General features: G+C 39.0%; 1 protein-coding gene across 1 annotated transcript in view; it reads left to right on the top strand.

Moving 5' to 3' along the window:
- PTDSS1 (phosphatidylserine synthase 1) overlaps positions 1 to 19,417 on the top strand; it is a 50,602-nt gene extending 31,185 nt beyond the window's left edge. The window contains exons 8-13 of the mRNA XM_084619196.1: positions 339 to 451; positions 2,584 to 2,649; positions 13,051 to 13,150; positions 13,605 to 13,673; positions 14,237 to 14,306; positions 15,848 to 19,417. Of these exons, the coding sequence (XP_084475322.1) occupies positions 339 to 451; positions 2,584 to 2,649; positions 13,051 to 13,150; positions 13,605 to 13,673; positions 14,237 to 14,306; positions 15,848 to 15,957 (528 nt within the window). The 3' untranslated portion in view covers positions 15,958 to 19,417. The remainder of the gene's footprint in view (positions 1 to 338; positions 452 to 2,583; positions 2,650 to 13,050; positions 13,151 to 13,604; positions 13,674 to 14,236; positions 14,307 to 15,847) is intronic.
- Positions 19,418 to 19,655: the final 238 nt, after the last annotated feature.

Genomic DNA, 19,655 nt, shown 5'->3' with positions numbered 1-19,655 from the left:
CTGAAACCTTGATGGGTTATCTGAAGTATACGAAGTAGTTCAGCACTGGGTTTTTTCTTTTTTGTGGTGGTGGGTTTTTTTAATTTTATTTTTTTGTTTTGTTGACTTGGTATACAACTTTGCCTGTTCTGAAGATGATATTTTAAGAGCTTTTAATTCTTAATCCAACCAGCAGAGCTAGTTACTGAGCTGCAATAAACCATAAATCATTCCCTCTTGTGTATTTTAATTATTGTATTAATTCTAACATTTTATGTATCAGTCTCTGAGAAGGGGTTACATGTGCATGGGTCTGTCCTGTAAAACAGAACCTTATTAACTGACTTTTTTATTTCCAGCTGACTGAGTTGAACACATTCTTTTTGAAACATATCTTTGTGTTCCAAGCAAGTCACCCTTTAAGCTGGGGTAGAATTCTCTTCATTGGAATTATCACAGCACCCACTGTAAGGTAATTTATTTTATTTTTTTCTAATTGTACAGTAGTTGTGACCCTTAGGAACACAAGAAAAGGTGTGCAGGCTTTATAAATAAGTACAGTATGTGAAAAGAAATAATGCATTTAAGTCTCCAAAAAGGGCAAAATTATCCTTATTTTTGCAGTACTAGGTATAAGACTAAGGATAAAATTCAGCAGTCTGGGTGTATGCTACTAATGGTGAGACTTGTGTGAAAATCTGCATTTGATAAGAATCCATCATTCTCTTTTCTGATTGCGCAGCAGTTGCCTGTGTTGGGTGGATTAACTCCATATGCAGCCATCCATAATTTCATATTAGGTTCTTTTGTTGACTAGAGCCATATGATCATTATAGCATGCACGTTAGGGAATTTACACCTGTGCGTCTTTCCATGATCCCTGTTTCTAGCTACCTATTTGTGCTTGAGTATGGAATATACCACAATGTATTTATAAGGAAAGGTGGTAGATCCTTGTTTTGAATAATTAGTGAAGCTACAAAATATGAACCATGACTGGGACTTGAGAACTAATCAATCCATAGTCACCTTACAAAATTATTTCATAAAGTAATTTTGTGTAGCAATCAAAATGTCTTGTACCAGCTTCTGTTTACATCCAAATTGAAAAGTGAAGATTACAGCTATTGAAGCATATATTGTATTTGAGGTTGTTTTGGGGTGGGGTTCTGGTAAATATATATTTTAATATGTATGTGCCAATTTTTTGTGTAGGAACCGTAACTTTTCAATATTGTGTGTTCTGTCTTTCTTAGGTACTTATATGGACCCCATTACCATAGTATCTGAGCGCCTAACGGTCTTTAGTGTATTTATCCTCATAACACTCTTGTGAGTAGGGAAGTGCTATTATCCTCCTTTTACTGATGGGGAACAGAAGCACAGAGAAACAAAGGGTATGTCTACACTGCCCAAAAAAAAAAAAAAAAAGCCCATGGCAGCGAGTCTAAGAGCCCGGGTCAACTGACTTGGTCTTGCAGGGCTCGCGCTAGTGGGTTAAAAACAGCAGTGTAGACGTTCCTGCTCGGGCTGGAGCATACTAAAGTGACTTGCCCAAAGTTACACAGGAAGTCTATGGCAAAGCAGGGAATTGAATCTAGGTCTCCAGAGTCGCAGCTTAACACCCCGAACCACTGGACCATTCTTCCCCATTATACTTCCTCTGTTTAAATTCTTAACCCTGATGTTACAGCAACATAAGACTTTTGAATTTAATTGCCTCTGTATTTGTGAAAGGATAAAAAGAAGACAGTGCTGATATCGTGTGTCCCATTGTGCTGGCAAATGGCATTTTTCCTAATAATCATACCACAAATATTGCTCTACCTTCCATTCACATTAATTAGCTGTTATCTGCTACCCTCAAAATACAATCACTGTCACAAGTGGTATCCTTTATTGGCAGTCTCTGTAGAAAACCAATGAACTGCCTGGCTTGAAACTGAATTATCCCCCACCCCTAGCAGTGATCTCTCCAGGTCAGTGCTGATACAGGTTGGCAGATTATGAAAAACCTTGCATTGTGCTGCTCCCTGTGCTGTGTGTGTTCTGTGAATGGAGGATAACAGTCACCAGGGCTGTCAGGATAGTCCTGTAAACTGTGTTCCATTCCCATGGAGACGCAGTGTCAGAATGGGAGCCTTTCAGAGTAATGTCAAAACCGGAAAGAGGCGTATTTTAAAATGATGAATCTAATTTTTAAACAGATCCTTGGTTTCCTTAGACTATGTTTTTCCCCAAGACTAACCCTCTACTGACACACTGTACCTCCCAAGACGTACATGCACACTCAGGAACTAGAATAACTTAAAATGAAAAATAACTTCCAAGTTTAGAGCATAGATCATTTTTTAAATCAAATTTGCTCTTCCAAGACTTGTTCGCCTCTGGTTGAGTTTTTTCCCCATCTGATGATTAGTCCTACTAAAACTGAAGCTATCCAGTAGGCTTTCATCATGTTTTAGTGTAACGCATGATACAAGCCCTAAGTGCTCCACTTTTGATACAGGGAATATTAATGTTCATCATTTTTTAAAAGTGTAAATGTATTTCAGAAGCTTTGTGCTTTGTTAAAGAATTTTCATTTGTTGTTTCTGTTTCCAGGCAATATTACGCCTACCTCACAGACACACAGTGCAAAAGGGTAGGAACTCAGTGCTGGGTGTTTGGGTAAGTGTTCTCGACTGTTGGAAATTTTACAAACGTGAGGCTGTGTTCTGTTCTGTTGTTTTTTTTAAGTGTTGGCAGTGTGCTCAGTGCGGTGCCAGGTATGCTGTGAAGCCAGTCCTTGCCCCAAATTGCTTCCAATCTAAAAGACAGGCACAGAAAAGGTTCCTGGGGAGAAGCCTACAGGGGAAGAATATCTTAGATTTGTGGGGTGGAAAGGATAGAGAAGGGAAGGGAGAGTTTATAGGTGCTGCTGGTTAAAGAAAGAAATGTTAGTCAGGGCATCTGCATTCTGTTCCCCACTTAGTTGGTGGTGCATTTGGTGGCTTTAGCAAATAGCTTAACCTCTGATGCATCCATTTAAACTGTGCAAAGTGCCTGCTTAGCAGGGATATTGTGAAGCATAATTAAGTAGGGCTAAATTCTGCCTTCAGATATGAGGGCACAGTTCCTTCTGTTTTCAGTGATTATTGGCTTTATGAGAGCTGAATTTTAGGCTCTTAATAAATAATAACTTTTCATTGTAGTAGCACCTAGGAGCCCAGGTCATGGATCAGGATCTCATAGTGCTGGGCACTATACAAATTTTTATTAAGCGCACTTTGTAAATTATTTCACCATTGTCCGCAGATAGATGGCATTTAGCAGATTTTATTTTTAGATCAATATAAAAATCCATCAAGCTAATTTGTATTAGTCTTCATTTATTAGTTACTTGGCTTCTGGAACGGTGGCTTAATAAAATGTTAAACGACAAAGTCCTCTTCATATCATAGAAATTAGAGATGGAACAGACCTTTTTGCTAACCAGAACTTCCAATCTGAGCTAGTGGGCTCCCCCCGCCAGATTATAGCACTATCCAGTAAAAAGGTTCTTTGACACTGCAGGAAGCCTTCTTTTGGATCACAAGGGAACTCTCTAGTAAAGTGCTTCAACAGATGCTTAAATAGAACAGAACTGATCCTGTTTTCAACACCAAGGGTCACATTAGTGCAGGCCCTGTGCAAGGATTTGAGTGTTTCTACTTGCATCCACTTCCTAATTCGCTTACAGTGACTGCCACTAATGAGAGAATGTGACAGGGCAGATGTAAGTGAATGTCTAAAAGAGGCCAAAAGATTGGATTAAATGGGGGAGAAATTTATTCTATGTCTTCCTTACATATGCACATTGCTAATCAGCAGGTGCTTTTATCTAAATACGACTTTGTGAATTGGGACAGAATGTCCAGATTTATTGATGAGTTGCCTGAGGATGCTGTGGAAGAGTTTAAGGCTTTTCTGGCAGAGAGCCCACTAGTGTCTAAGACATCACTGCAATCAGCAATCGATATGGCGGACACCTCATCTAGGATTATGGCTTCAACTGTAATAATGAGGAGAGCTTCTTGGCTACAGACTTGGCTATGTCTTTGTTTTCTGAAAAGACTGATGAGACATTACATTCTTTTAAGGACTCCAGGGCCACATTATGATCCTTTGGGGTTTATACCTCAACAGTTAAGACATCATTATGGGGATCAGCGACAACAACAATTCCACTGATACTCCCAGCAGTATTTCAGGCAGACTGCTTATTCTGCAACACAACAGGACTTCTCCAAGAGGAGGCACAAGTTGCACAGGAGAAGGCCCTCTTTTTTCCATCTTCAGTCGGCCAGCCCATAGTCCATCAACTAATGGCAAGCAGCCAATTTGACCCTCCCTTCAAGGGCAACAAACTAGTCACCAGTCAAGGCTATTTCCCCTCCATTTGGGGACATGCTGTCCCACTTCCATAGGGCTTGGGATTCAATAACCTCAGACAAGTGGGTCCTAAGCACTGTGCAATTGGGTTATACCATCCAAATTCTATCTGTTCCTCCTTCCTGTGGCTGGAATCACAATGACTGGTTTCAGAGTAGCAGCCGTGTTAGTTTGTATTCGCAAAACGAAAAGGAGTACTAGTGGCACCTTAGAGACTAACCAATTTATTTGAGCATAAGCTTTCATAAGCTACCGCTCACTTCATCGGATGCGTTCAGTGGAAAATACAGTGAGGAGATTTATATACACACAGAACATGAAAAAATGGGTGTTATCATACACACTGTAAGGAGAGTGATCACTTAAGATGAGCTATTACCAGCAGGAGAGCGAGGGGTGGGGGGGAACCTTTTGTAGTGATAATCAAGGTGGGCCATTTCCAGCAGTTAACAGGAACGTCCGAGGAGCAGTGGGGGGGAATAAACCTGGGGAAATAGTTTTACTTTGTGTAATGACGCATCCATTCCCAGTCTCTATTCAAGCCTAAGTTAACTGTATCCAGTCAGCTCATTGAGGGTCCACCTGGTGCGATCTCAGCACACTGCCATTAGGGTCCTCTATTTGAGCTCCTAGCCACTTGCTCTCTGTCTCTTCTTTGCCAAAAACAGCTTTTTTTTTTTTTATCGTCATATCTTCTGTGAGATTTAGTGAGCTTGTAGGCCTTAATGGTGGACTCTCCCTATACTCAGTTCTTCAAAAACAAGGTGTCCATGAGGCCACACCCTAAGTTCTTGTCTTAAGTGGGGCATCTAGATCAGAACCAAACTTTGGAAGAGCATTTCTGCTGTCATTATTTAAGTAGATTCCGAGCCCCACCTCCATCGTTTACTGCTTAAGAGTCATCTGAGTAGAATACACCTTTTCAACCAGTTGAAGAGAAAAAAAGTCACCTACCTGTACTGCAATTGTTGTTCTTCCAGATGTGGGTGCAGATGTGTATTCCACAACCCAACTTCTGTCCCTTTTGCACTGAAGTCTCAACTATTGACATTCAGTACGACAGAGAGGGGTCGAGGCAGCGCTGCCTTTAAATAGCTATGGGAGGGGCTATGGGGCCAGAGGGCACAAGCATCACCCCAACGGGCAATGTAAAGCAAAATTCTTCCATTTCAGTGCCGTGGGCACATGCACGCCAAGTGAAATATATGTCTGCACCCACGTTTTGCAGAACAACAGTTACTATTCAGGTAGGTAACTGTTTGATTCCCATCAATCTGGGAGTAGTGTAGGGCAACACTTTTAGTACTAAAATTTCCTTATTTTTTTATTTACTGTTCCCTCACTTGTATACACAGGTTCTTTTAAACAATGCGGTTATCCCAAATATTCTTTTCTACAATAGTGAAGTTTAACATGTTAAAAGTAATGCAAGTGATAGCAATGAAAGACGTTAAGCAGAAAAAACGTATTTTTAAAAAGTCATCTCTCTTTAGAGTCTTATCCTGCTTTTTTTTTCTTTCTTTTTTTTTTCCTTTCCTTTCTTTTTTTCTTTTTGAGATATGGAAAGGATCATTTTAAAATGGACAGTTCTGGAAAGCAAAATGTCTGTAACTGCCTGGGTAAGATCCATATTGCAGGAGTCTGGCCCCTGACAGTGTAGCAGCACAGCTGGCAAAAATCACAGAAACCTGTCCTCTAAAGCTAGGAGAGGATTACAGTCTGCAGAAAGCCTTTAAGGACTTGCTGTTTTCTCACAGAAACATTATAAAAGGTGACGGGAACAAATCTGTCTTAAGACAGCTGTGCTTTTTTTGAAAGGAACATTCTGTCCTCTTGAAGTTACAGACATCGGTGCTGTTTATGTCAGTAAGGCTTGCTTATGTAGATATTGTCCCATCAGGGCTGATCCATGCTGAGGTATGCTTTTACTCCTGCTTCTTGCTTTTGGCAAATATAACCAACCTAGATGAATGAGTTAGCACTGAGGTTTTAAGGGACGTCCATTTCGCGCCCATTTGCTGAATCTCAAGAGATTCTATTATAACAACCAGTGAACATTCAGATTCTGCTTTTGGAATGGCATACGGACTGATGTGCTGTATAGCCAAGTCATTTATGGAGTTGGCAGTTAGCAAGATTAATGATATTTTTTAGGGCTGTCAAGCGATTAAAAAAACTAATTGCGATTAATCACACTGTTAAACAATAATAGAATATCATTTATTTAAATATTTTGGATGTTTTCTACATTTTTAAATATATTGATTTCAATTACAACACAGAATACAGTGCTCACCTTATATTTATTTTTATTACAAATATTTACACTGTAAAAAACAAAAGAAATCGTATATTTCAATTCACCTAATACAAGTACTTTATAATGAAAGTTGAACTTACAAATCTAGAATTATGTAAAGAAAAAATTCATTCAAAATAAAACAGTGTAAAACTTTAGAACTTAGAAGTCCACTTAGTCCTACTTCAGCCAATCGCTTAGACAAAAAATTTTGCTTACAATTTGCAGGAGATAATGCTGCCCACATCTTGTTTACAATGTCACCTGAAAGTGAGAACAGGCGTTCGCATGGCACTGTTGTAGCCGGCATCGCAAGATATTTACGTGCCAGATGCGCTAAAGATTCATATGTCCCTTCATGCTTCAACCACCATTCCAGAATACATGTGTCCATGCTGATGACAGGTTCTGCTCGATAACGATCCAAAGCAGAGCAGACCAACGCATGTTCATTTAATCATCTGAGTCAGATGCCACCAGCAGAAGGTTGATTTTCTTTTTTGGTGGCTCAGGTTCTGTAGTTTCCACATTGGAGTGTTGCACTTTTAAGACACCTGAAAGCATTCTCCACACCTCGTCCCTCTCAGAGTTTGGAAGGCACTTCAGATTCTTAAACCTTGGGTCGAGTGCTGTATCTGTCCTTAGAAATCTCACATTGGTACCTTCTTTGCGTTTTGTCAAATCTGCTGTGAAAGTGTTCTTAACATGACCTTGTGCTGGGTCATCATCCAAGACTGCTATAACATGAAATATATGGCAGAATGCAGGTAAAACAGAACAGGAGGCGCATACAGTTCTCCCCCAAGGAGCTCAGTCACAAATTTAATTAATGCATTATTTTTTTAACGAGCATCATCCGCATGGAAGCATGTCCTCTGGAATGGTGATTGAATCATGAAGGGGCATATGAATGTTTAGTATATCTGGCACATAAATACCTTGCAATGCTGGCTACAAAAGTGCCGTGCGAACGCCTGTTCTCACTTTCAGGCGATGTAAATAGGAAGCAGTCAGCAGTATCTCCCATAAATGTAAAAAAACTTGTTTGTCTTAGCAATTGGCTGAACAAGAAGTAGGACTGAGTGGGCTTGTAGGCTCTAAAGTTTTACATTGTTTTGTTTTTGAGTGCTGTTATGTAACACAAAAAAATCTACGTTTGTAAGGTACGCTTTCATGATAAAAAGATTGCACTACGGTACTTGTCTGGGGTGAATTGAAAAATACTGTTTCTTTCGTTAATCATTTTTACAGTGCAAATATTTGTAATAAAAATAATAATATAAAGTGAGCACTTTACACTTTGTATTCTGTGTTGTAATAGAAATCAAAATATTTGAAAATGTAGAAAAACAGCCAAAAATATTTAATAAATTTCAATTGGTATTCTATTGTTTAACAGTGTGATTAATCATGATTAATTTTTTTAATTGCGGTTAATTAAACTCTGAAACATCAGAAGATTCCCCAAATGAGGGTCACTTCCTATTTATCTGAGTACTATATTGTTTAGCACAGTAAAAAACATTGGAAGAGATGATAAAAGAAAATCAAAATACAGTATATGGCATATTTCTCACTGCAATTTAAGATGTTCTAGAGCAGAGGTCCCTAACCTTTTTCTTTCTGAGGCCTTCCTAACATGCTATAAAAAATCCACGGCCCACCTGTGCCACAACTATTTTTCTGTATATCCAGTAGATTAAAAGCCACTAGTGTTAGGGGGTAGCACACAGGGCAGTTGCCCGGGGCCCCGGAAAGCTAAGTTGGTCAGGCTTCGGCTTCAGCCCAGGGTGGTGGGGCTCAGGCTTTGGCTTTCTGCCCTGGGCACCCCGCAAGTCTAATGCTGGCCCCTCTCTGGTTTATTTTGGTGGATCCTCTGAAACGTCTCCTGGCCCCCCCAGGGGGGCTCCAGACCTCTGGACAAGAGCCATTGTTCTAGAGAGCTGAATAAGTCACACACTCACATGTCAGTCGTTTGAACTTGGGTACTTTTGCTTACTAAAACACCATTTTGTTCTAGGCTTTTATGTTCTTTAATTTTGTACAGTGCTTAGGTACCACAAATATATACATTTAATATTGCTGCCAACTCTTGTGATTTTATCAGAAGTCATATGGTATTTGGTGTTTCTCTGATAGCCCCAGCTCCTAGAATCATCTGACTAAGTAAGAATCTTAGTTTTAATTTAAAAGGAAGTTTATAACCCTCATGAATGTGGAACAAAGCTGGAAAATGTGAACCCTAAAGGCTCAATCATAAGAAAGTAAATAAAAAACCTAAAAGCTGTTTGGTTTCTTTTAATCTAATTTATATACAAAAATTGGTATGCTTGTGGTTGGCAATCCTGTAAATTATATAAAATCCTAATATAGCTAGGTCATAGGGGGTGGTTCAGACTTTGAACTGCATGTGGATATTTTATATAACAAGCACTAGTAAAATAAAAATGTTAAACAAGAATCTGAACAAATGGACATCCCTTTTAAGCAATGAATTTCTAGCACCTGAAATACCCACACAAAGTTGGTGAGAACATTAAGCAAAAGTCTTTCACTGAAGAGCTATTACGTGTTCAATGAAGGAACCTTTTTATTATATTCATATATCCTCTTAAGGGTGCTTAAGAGTAGTGCAGGCTTTAATTTAGGTTCTGAGGTTTTGGCTGCAGGTTTGAGGGATAGAGCTTCTTGATGCTAAATGTACAAGTTCCAGTTTTCTTTTTCTTGAGTGGGTCCTATATGTGAACAAATGTGGCCAAACAATATAGGAAGATAAAAGGCAGCTTTTAGCTATATGTCATTGATTCTTTTAAGATAGACTGACTTTATTCTGGGCAGAGAAAGCTGTTTAATCTTTCACAAAATGGATTAGGTTTCTTTTCTTAAAGAATGGATCAAGAAGTGGCATGAATATGCACACACTAATGGATCATCAGTATACTTGTACATTTCAGACCAAAGGGAAATGTGCCAAGAAACTCCTTACTGTTTTGGTAATGTTGTGCCTCTTGGAGATTGAATGTGAACACTAGTTTGCTTGGCATCACTATATCATTTAGAGAAGTGGAAGAATTTAGCAGGATATAGTCCCTTAGAGCAAATTTTTTTTTAAAAGAATCAAAGTATTTGGACCAGTAAGGACTTGAATAATTGCTTTTAAGTAGAGACCAGGGTGAAATTCTGGTCCCACTGAAGTGGAGGAGAGTTTGCCAGTGACTTCAAGAGAGCCACAATTTAACACCTGGTCCTTCTTAAATGTCTAATCGTTTCTTTTGTCCACAAAATTGATTTACCTGATGCAGACGGGGGTCTGTTTTTTGTTCTCTGTGATCATTTGATTTTTCTTTAAATTTATTTTGAAGGGCAGTTGCTTTTAAAATTTATTTTCAACCACTGCTAGAACAGCTTCTGCATGCTTCTTATAGGAAAATGTCTAATGTTTTTATGTACTCCTGACAAAAGATGAAAAATGTAAGAAGTACAGTATCCTTTTTGCTATCCTTTCTCTATATGTAGTTTTACTGTATCATTTCAGTTAAGTAAAGGTCTGTTTACATTGTTGATGTAAAACCTCTCAATCTCCATGGACTGTTGGAGATTTGAAGCTTCATGGGATCAGTGCAGACATTCCCCTGTCAGAGGGAGAAAACCAAACATGCTCAGTAGCGGCCCTTCTCACCAACTGACAAGTGGTATTGGTGGATTCCTTTCATTGCTCTTTCTTGGGAGAAGAGTGGACACACTGTCTGTTACAGTTCGCAAAAAGAAAAGGAGGACTTCTGGCATCTTAGAGACTAACAAATTTATTTGAGCATAAGCTTTCGTGAGCTACAGCATAAGCTTATGCTCAAATAAATTTGTTAGTTTCTAAGGTGCCATAAGTCCTCCTTTCCTTTTTGCGAATATAGACTAACACGGCTGCTACTCTGCAACCTGTTATAGTCTGGGGTCCTTCAACAAGTGTAAGGTATCCTTCGCGTATTCACAGTCAGGGCTGTATTTTAATGTCCATCTATGGAGATTTAAGCACAGGAACCCTCATTAATGTCAATAATAGATTAGAAACATGCACCTTTGTACCTGAATCCAAAAACGCCCCCTACAGTTCATAGTTTGCTAGACTGTTCATTATTGCTTCAAAACCTGTGTTAACATACTTCTGTACAGTTGTGTTATCTAGCTCAGCATGGAAAGTCTAGTTCTTTCGTTACCTTTTTAGGGCAGATTATGAAATTACAAGAGGGTAATGTTGCCTTGACAGAATTATGAAGACAAGTTGGGTAATTTCAGCTGGTATTGAATGCAGCTCCCCACCTACTTACCAGTACTTCCCGCAGGAAACACATTACACCTGCACTGACTCCTTCTCATCTCTGTTGGTTTCTTTAGGAAGACCAGTAAACCAGTAGTTTGCTTAGGCATCTGTTAACTGTCCTCCCTCCCTCCTCCCCTCATGCACACACTCTTACTGTTGTGACATCATACAAAATCTCCCCTCACCCCCCACCAACACCCTCACAGATATTCTGATAACATCTCTTTGTAGTCTTTCCAGTCCTTAGTGAGCATACTTTTATTGTAAGCCAATCAGTCTCATTTAATTTTTCATAGTTCTTTCTGGACACACTTCTGAGGAGAAAACTTATTTTTATTGTTCTTAGAGAACCTCAGTTTCAACAAGTTAATAAGAAATTCTAAGCTACCAGTGCCTATCCAGCTGCCTCATGAGCTATAGATTGTATATACCCCTTATGGTAGTTTCTCACCAAGTTCCCATGAGCTTTTGAAGATTTAATTATAAACTGAGTAAAATAGATGTTTTTGATAACTGGTGACCTATTTTAAATTGACAGCCTTTGTGAAGAATATTTTTTGGTATAAGAATGGCATCTGAAAAAGCCCTTCTTTCTGCAGCCTTTTAAAAGGATGTTTAATAATGACTAATGCAGTCCGTACTTGACCCTTTGTCTTATAGTGAAGTATTTGGGTTTATTGCTGTGCCTAAATTGGATTTGTGTTTATGCATGTACAATGTTCAGTATCACTTGGATCAAACAATATTTTACATGTGTAAGCAGCTGCAGATTATATATGCAAATTTTTATAGGAGTCATCGAAAGAATAATTGCACTCCAAGGTGCAAAATTAAATGTTGCATTGTTGTCCTACAATTTTCATATTGACCTACATGGTATCTTCCTGTAAAGAGCAAACCAGAAAAACCTAGCCTTTTGGAAGCTGTGTTTTCTGTCTGCAAATTTACTTTGCTTGCTGCTATCTGAGCTGCCCTATCTTCTCTCGCCTATGGCCTGATCCATGAATTAATCATGTATGTCAGTGATATTGTGTCACCTGCTACTTAGCAAGTGTGGAAGCTTTGTTTCCTGGGATGTTGTCAGATATGTCAGTTGTACCATAAATGTAAGCGCTAATCTCTTCAAGTTTATAAAATTAAGGTTGTTTCTCTGTGTTTTCAAACTTACAGGACCAGATCATGTGGTGTAAATGAGTACAGTTCTCTTGATGGCAGTGGAACTGCACTGATTTACTGAGGATCTGGACCTTCATTTTTAATGTCTTTCATGTGTGTACTTGGGGCCAAAATTCTGGAATCCCTCCTTCTGCCAGGAAGGCATAGTCTCAGCTTTGTGTGGCCACTACTCATGTCCCAATGCATATTAGCTAGGAGAGGGAACTGGCTCTCTGATAATAGGCAGGTCTACCCTTTCTTCTTGCTACCCTCTTTCTACTCTTCCCATCTTATCGCTGGGTGGAGAATTTGAGGGAGAACCTTCACATGTCTATCAAACCTAACTACTGGAGCCGGCAGCCTGGGGACTCACCCAGAGTGAATGGTGGCTCAGGGGATTGGGGATGGCTTTACACCTCTGGCTCCCCAGCTGAAACGATTCTAGGATGGTAAAGTAGCTACTATCTACCATCTAATGGCTGTTTGGCCTGCATGAAATGAGTTGGTGGTGTCAGTCCAGCATGGAGTAGACAAGTGCCCACAGTACAGCTGACTGTCTCAACAGAGAACCTGTGGGTTGAGTGGACATAGAAATGGAATGATCATCTTATCCCTGCAGGTAAAGATGGAGGCGTATTAGCAGAGAGTGTGGGGAAGCTTTCACTGTCAGTGAACCCTTTGTGCCCATACCTTGGATAAGCAGAGAATTTCAGCTCTGAGGGCTGTCAGCCCAGAATTCTCCATGTTCTCTACACTAACGCTGCTGCAAAAGAATGGCGTGCTCATCAGAAATCTGGCTAAAGCTACTGCTTATTTAGCGTGGACAGAGTCCAGACTCTTTACCTCACCAGTATTTATAACCTCACCCTTTTTCTTTCTCTGCCCACAGAGTCATTGGTTTCCTTGAAGCTTTTGTGTGCATAAAGTTTGGTCAAGAGCTCTTCTCCAAAACACAAATATTGTATGTTGTGTTTTGGCTTCTTTGTGTGGTAAGTGAGACTTCTCGTTCATGAAACACCGTGCCCAGCAATGCCTTGAGGCCTCGATCCTGCAAACCTTATGTACCTGGGTAGTGTGTACATATACAAGAACTCCTGCTGAATTCAGTAAGTAAGGACTTCTTAACCCAGTAGGAGTTGCAGATATGAGCCCTAATACTTTGAAAATTATTGATGCTACTATGAATTTGTAAATACTCTTTCTTTAATAAACAAATTGAATTTACTAATATTCTCAGAAACAAAGGGCCAAACTCTCTCAAATGGAGTAATTGCATTGACTCAATGCAATTAAACCAGTAGAGATCTTGGCCCAAAGTTCTGTAAAGTTCTGGTCCTGCTTTGAGCAGGGGGTTGGACTAGATGACCTCCTGAGGTCCCTTCCAACCCTGATATTCTATGATTCTATAAACATTTTTATGTTGTTTTTTCCACCCTCTTGTAGGCTGTTACGACTTTCCTGTGTTTATATGGAATGGTTTGGTATGCGGAGTACTATGGCCACCGAGAAAAGGTACTTTGGTGGGGACTCAGTTTTTATTTTAAGCCAAAATTAAACTGCAACAAAGCCATATTGTTATAAGTTCTTGTAAAGAGAATTCTGACACAGGAATCAAGGTTGTGATCCAGAGTCCTTTGAAGTGAGTTGGAAACACTTCCATTGAAGTCAGTTGGCTTTGGAGTGAGCCCGAAGTGTGGTGTTGTCTCCAAGGAGCACTGTAATCCTAGCTATACAAAATAGGGCTGGAACTTTATCAAAGACTGGAATAATAAATAACTAATGTCTCCACTGTCTACGTGAAAAGATCAGAAGAATATGAAAAATATTGAGAAAAGCTTTGTTAAAGGACAGACCACCTTGGAGCTGTTGCTTTATTGCCATTTTACGGTCCCATTGTTGTATCAGCTATTTGTGCTTGATAACAAGATGGGGAAAGGCCTTTACTTCCATTAGCATTTTCGTCAGAATTCTTGCTGCAGCTTTAATGCTACAAGTCCTAACCGAAAATGTAGTGGAGAGGAGAAGTAGAAATTGACTCAGCCTCCCCATGACGTGTGTCCTCCTTGTCTTTACAGACCTTGTCGGAAAGCGAGGACAGTCCATACAGCCCAGATGCCTCATGGCTTCATTCTAAATTCACTAAAGGTACTGCTGCTTTGCATGCACATTTTCAGTGTCATATCACTGGGAATACAGCTCAGTCCTAATAAATGTAGCTTGAGAAACCTGCAGTATAGGTTCTTTGATTTACTTTCTGACCCTCGCAATTCAAGTGCATATAGAAATAGGCTGCAAAGCCACTTTTATTTTTCCCCACTGATTTTCTTTCCTTTCGTTAGAATGTGATTCAATTTTTAATGGAACAAATGTCTCCTCCACCTGTTGCTGTTCCATTCCTTCCTGACAGCGAATGTTTGAGATTAGAGAATTTCACAACCTCGTTGGGCAGGTTTTCTCACTGAACATCCCCTGTATGGCTTCAGGTGAACAATGTGAAATGTGCTTTTATGCCTGCTTATTAGTGAGCAGGCAGGTATGTGCCCAGGAGCTTATGTTCCTACTGACACTTACTAAGGGCTTGACTACATGAACATTTAGTTCATGGCAAGTTGGGGTGCCAGTCTACCTGCACTAGCCTGCCACAGACTAGCTGTCTGTGTGGACCCTACTGATGTGTGTTTTGTTTCAAAGAGAACTAGATCAAAGTATATTCGTTAGTTAAAGAACTTAATGCAGTTCAGCAGGGTCCACACGGACATTTAGTCAGCCACTTTTTATTGCAATGAAAGTCAAGTAGGCAGCCTGTTTTCTCCTTCTTACACTTTAGTGAGGACCTTCCTGTGGAAAAAGGGCAAGATTAGCATCTGGAAACTAGCATTTAGAGGTTACACTCCAGGTGTATTTACAACATTAAAACAATATTTTCTTTTCATTTCAACTTCCTGGAATCCTGACACTTGAAGCACTTAAATGTGTTTTTCTTCAGTTGCATACACAGATTTCCTAAGTTGCCTGTATTGATTTCTTTTTGGTTTGTTATTTAAAGAAGCGTATTGATTTCTTTAGAAAAATACATACATTAAAATAGATTTTTCAAGCATAGAAAAAGAAAAAACTCTAATTGTTGGTCTAAAAACTTTGACCGTGTCCCCTGACTTCATCAGAGTTATCTGCTCAATAGCAAATTTTCTGCTAAAGTGTGCATGAGGTTAATGCCAGTGTATATTAATCATCATCAGACCTCTCCACCTGCACAGGCCCAATGTGTGTGACAAAGATCCAAAATGAGAGATACTAAACAATTATTCATGCAGGAAACTTGGTGATGTGAGAATTCGTTCCATAATTCTCTTCAACCTCAGGTTCATGGTTCTTAATTTCTAATGTAAAAAATTATCAACAGTATGAGGGAGATGGCAAATTAAAATGAGTGACATCAGTGTAAATGAGGGACACTTCTGCATCACATTTTAATTTGTTAAATTTTTTAAGTTGCCTTGCAGACACTGACAGAATAAATGTTTTAATTTGGCCACTAGATGGAGTGCTAGTATCAAACAAATAGTTTCAGCCTGAAATAATTAGTTTAAACGTTACATATCTAGGAAACCTTAAAAACTAAAACAGTAAAGAATTGCTTTCAACAGTCAGCTCCAAATCTTAAATTAATTTTGATTTCTTTGTAGGTACTGAAGATAGTCCACCAAAACATTCAGGCAACATTGAGAGCCATTCATCTAGAAGAAGAAATCGTCATTCCAAAACAAAAGTAACCAATGGAATTGGCAAGAAATAAGATCAGTCTCTAAAGATGTTCCAGAGTGTGCCTAGACATGAGAAGGAAAACTGGACCTGGTTCTGAATTACCTATTAGAAGGTTAATAAGAAACAGGTGGAAGATGGGGGGGAAATGTTTGCAGCAACCGAAGGGTCCTAGTACCTTTTAAGATGTAGCCATCAGTGTATTGCAGATCATTGCCTGTTGCCACGTGCCATTCACTGACTTAAATCTAATTTCTTCAGCACTTGGCATTCAGAAACAAGTAGTAGTATGTTGAAAGGAAAAATAGTTTGCTCTTGGCAGGTATGTAAAGGTGTATGTTCAGGTATCCCGATTTGCATTTTTAATGTCTTTGTTAGTTGAGAACATTAACCCAAAGGTTAATGGATGATAACCAGATGTTTGGGGGGGGGAACGCCAGGGGATTGATTGGTTGTTTTTGTGTCTTTGTTTTGATTAGTTTCTTTGTTTTGAAACATACACAATCTTTGATTAAAATCAGACAACTAAACTTTTCCATACTAATGGTTCTTTTTATTTTAAGTATTTAAAAAAAATTCCATATTTCTATCCAATTGCTCATTTTTATTTAAAAAATCTCCACTCGGTGGCAGGATTTTACCAACTGGGGTATGTGTCCAGATTTCTTAGAAAGATTGCAGAGTTAATTTCAAATGTTTCCTTGTTTCTGATTCTGTTCCCTATCCCGTTTGTTAAAGCCTACTACCAATGCATATATGAAACCTGTTACACAGTAGTGAGGACTGTACCTGTTGACCCCAGGGGCAGATGTTGTATTGTTCAGTTTACACACACCTCCCCCCCATTTACTGCTATGTATTTGCTGCCATTAGCTGCACGTAGTGTTGTGTACGGTACTAGTAGCCATTACTCTTTCAGTTGCGTCATACTTTGTAAAATACTTGTCCCTTGCTTTGCCTCAAGTTTTAAATAAGATTCATGTTAAAGGCAGCTTGAGGGCTTTTGGTACTGCCCAGTCTGATGATGGGCAGCTTCTTCACAAAGTACTGCAGCTCACTTTTTTGTAAGTTTACAATCATTCGTAAAGACTCATTGTGTTGCTGAGAGTAGAAGGGGTCACACAATATGACCCCTTCTGTTTATACAGTGTTTTCCTATTTCCTAACATGCTATCAAACAGCAAATAAACCACATATTTGAAACATCCATACTAATTATGGTCTCAAAGTGGGTGATTCCCTCAAACTGCAGCTAGCATAACGATTGTTCTTTAAGTAAACCTGCAAAATCAGTTAGTTCCTGAACTAAGTTATCAGATTTTTGATTTTTTTTATTTTTTTTTGGTGCCAACTGGGTTGTGGAGCCTATAACCTTAGAGAGCTCAGCAAAGCAGACAGGTTAAGACAAATAAATAACATCCATGAGTCACTAGTCCTTGTAATAACTAAGATTTAATTTCTGAGAAATGTTACTGTGATTTGCCACACGTTATGTACTAGTAAAGTAAAATGCTGTAAAGACTTTATCATACAAGTGTATGATACTGTAAATAGGAAAACCATCCTATGTGTATTCCATGACGACCTATGTGCCACAGATTATCAACATTTGGAATACACTTATGCTGCTGCCTAACTTATTGGAAGCCCTTTTAATTTTCTTCAGTCCAACACAAATGTACAACTTAACAACTAAATTGTATTGAAGGCTGCTATGTCATTTTTCTGCAACTATGTTGAATTTTATAGGAAAAAAGGCCTGGAAGACTTCTTTGGATTTTTCTACAAAAATTCTCTTTTCATTTATATTACCAAAGCTGTGGTCTGTGGCATCTCCATTTGTTCTTAGCATGCTGCTTGTTGTTGAATGTATTTGCAAGTTTCTTTGGCTATTCGAATTTGTTACTTTTATATGTCACTTGTTTATAATTCAGTCACTGCAAGACTGAGGATGGCATTGTGAATTGTTTTTCCTATTGATTCAGTACCAAAGCAGGAAGCTGAAGTTTAACATCATGTTTACATTTTGTATGTCACATGTATAATTTTTATTTTAAAGGACACAGTTTTTCAAAGGTAAGAGCCTGTTTTGTACTTGCAAAATATGTGCATACTCGCATTGTACATATAAAACACACCGTGGCTTGTGTAAACTGTGGCTTATGTGTACAGTTATCCATTTCCCACACACAGTGGGTATATGTGAATGTTTTGCAAGTGCAGAATTGGTGCTCACATTTGTGAATTGGACCCTAAAAATTTTAAAAAGGAAATATGAAGAAAGTTGAAGGTTCATCTGTTGAAGGTTCTGACTTCTGAATTCTGTTACACTAGCACAGGTCTGACCAGTAAAACATAGGTCAGGACCTTCAACTCATAATGCCTATGGAAAAGGAATGTGCAGAAAAAACATCTTTCACGTTTTCCCAGTGTGTTCTTTGTTTTTACTTTTTTGAAATTAAAGGGAGAGTTGGGGATGCAGGGGGGGAATTAAGTAGAGTCTTTTACGCAGTTTGAAAAATGGCACCTTCTGCACTCCATCAGCAATCCTGGCTGAGATTGACAAGTGTTCTGACAATTAATCCTCTGGCTGACAAGTGCTATTTCCACTCCATTTTCCATGGCAATGGGCCTTGCATTGGCACAGATAGGATGGTGCTTTTGATCACTGCTGTAAATCTGAAGTAATTATCATTTCCCCCCTTATCGCTGAACTCCACATACAGTCCATGTGCAATGGCCAGTGAGAATGATGAATAACTTGAGCTGTTACATTAACTAATTTCCTTGTATCAAGAATTCCGCTGCTTGAATAGTCATTGTTACTGTTACAAATGCACTGTCCCTTTTTTACCCATTCTTTGTCCTTCCATGTTTTCTCATCTTGCCTTCCTTTTATTCTTTTCTCTCTCCTATTATTCTGTCCTCCAGTTTTAAAACAAGCTATTCCCTGCCGTTGAAAGGACTGAATTTGCCCTCCAGAGACATTACTCAATGTCAGTCATTGAAGGGGGGCTAATTCAGTCCAGCATGGCATAAGCAGAGGATAGTGGCAACACTTTACAACACTGAGTGAATTTAATAGCAGTAGACAGTTTTCAGGATGGGGAATGCTGGAAGGGTATAAAATGAACCGGAAGCCACCAAAAGTGAACCTCACTACCAGCTGCCAGTATTAAAGCTGGATGGAGAGCTGTGTAAATCAAACACAGTATCTAATAAAATACATGGAGGAGCTTGATTTCTGTTGTTCTTTTGTTACTCGGCTGTGAAGAAAATAGTTTGCTGTTTCATCTATTAAAGCCTTGGTATTTACTACATGATTACAAGATAGTGTGATAATGTAGTAAATGCTGCGTCTGGATAGTGAATACAAACAATATGTGCCAATACCAATTACCACGTATTTAACATTGTTTTCAATAGAATTGCTCTGTACTGATTGCGAAGCATCGTATTTTGCAGTAGTTCAGTAAAACAACTCATGTCACCACTATGCGTTTGTCATCTATATACAACAGGGCACAGCAGGTGATCACTTGTTGGAAGCTGTTATTTTTTATATGCCTAGTTGCAGGCTGACACGTTCATCCACTTCCATCACAGAACCAAGGCTCAAGCACTCTCAGGTCTCACTGCAATCTGCTACTTGGGAGGAGAGCAGACTTTTAAAATACATCAGCAATATCAGAGCTTTCTCTTGTTTCTGACGCTACTTCTCAGGTTTCTAGC

The sequence above is a fragment of the Lepidochelys olivacea genome (assembly GCF_965140295.1).
Source record: "Lepidochelys olivacea isolate rLepOli2 genome assembly, chromosome: 2".
Classification (NCBI taxonomy): domain Eukaryota; kingdom Metazoa; phylum Chordata; order Testudines; family Cheloniidae; genus Lepidochelys; species Lepidochelys olivacea.
The sequence above is the reverse complement of the archived record's forward strand: the minus strand, read 5'-3'. Positions and strand labels throughout refer to the sequence as shown.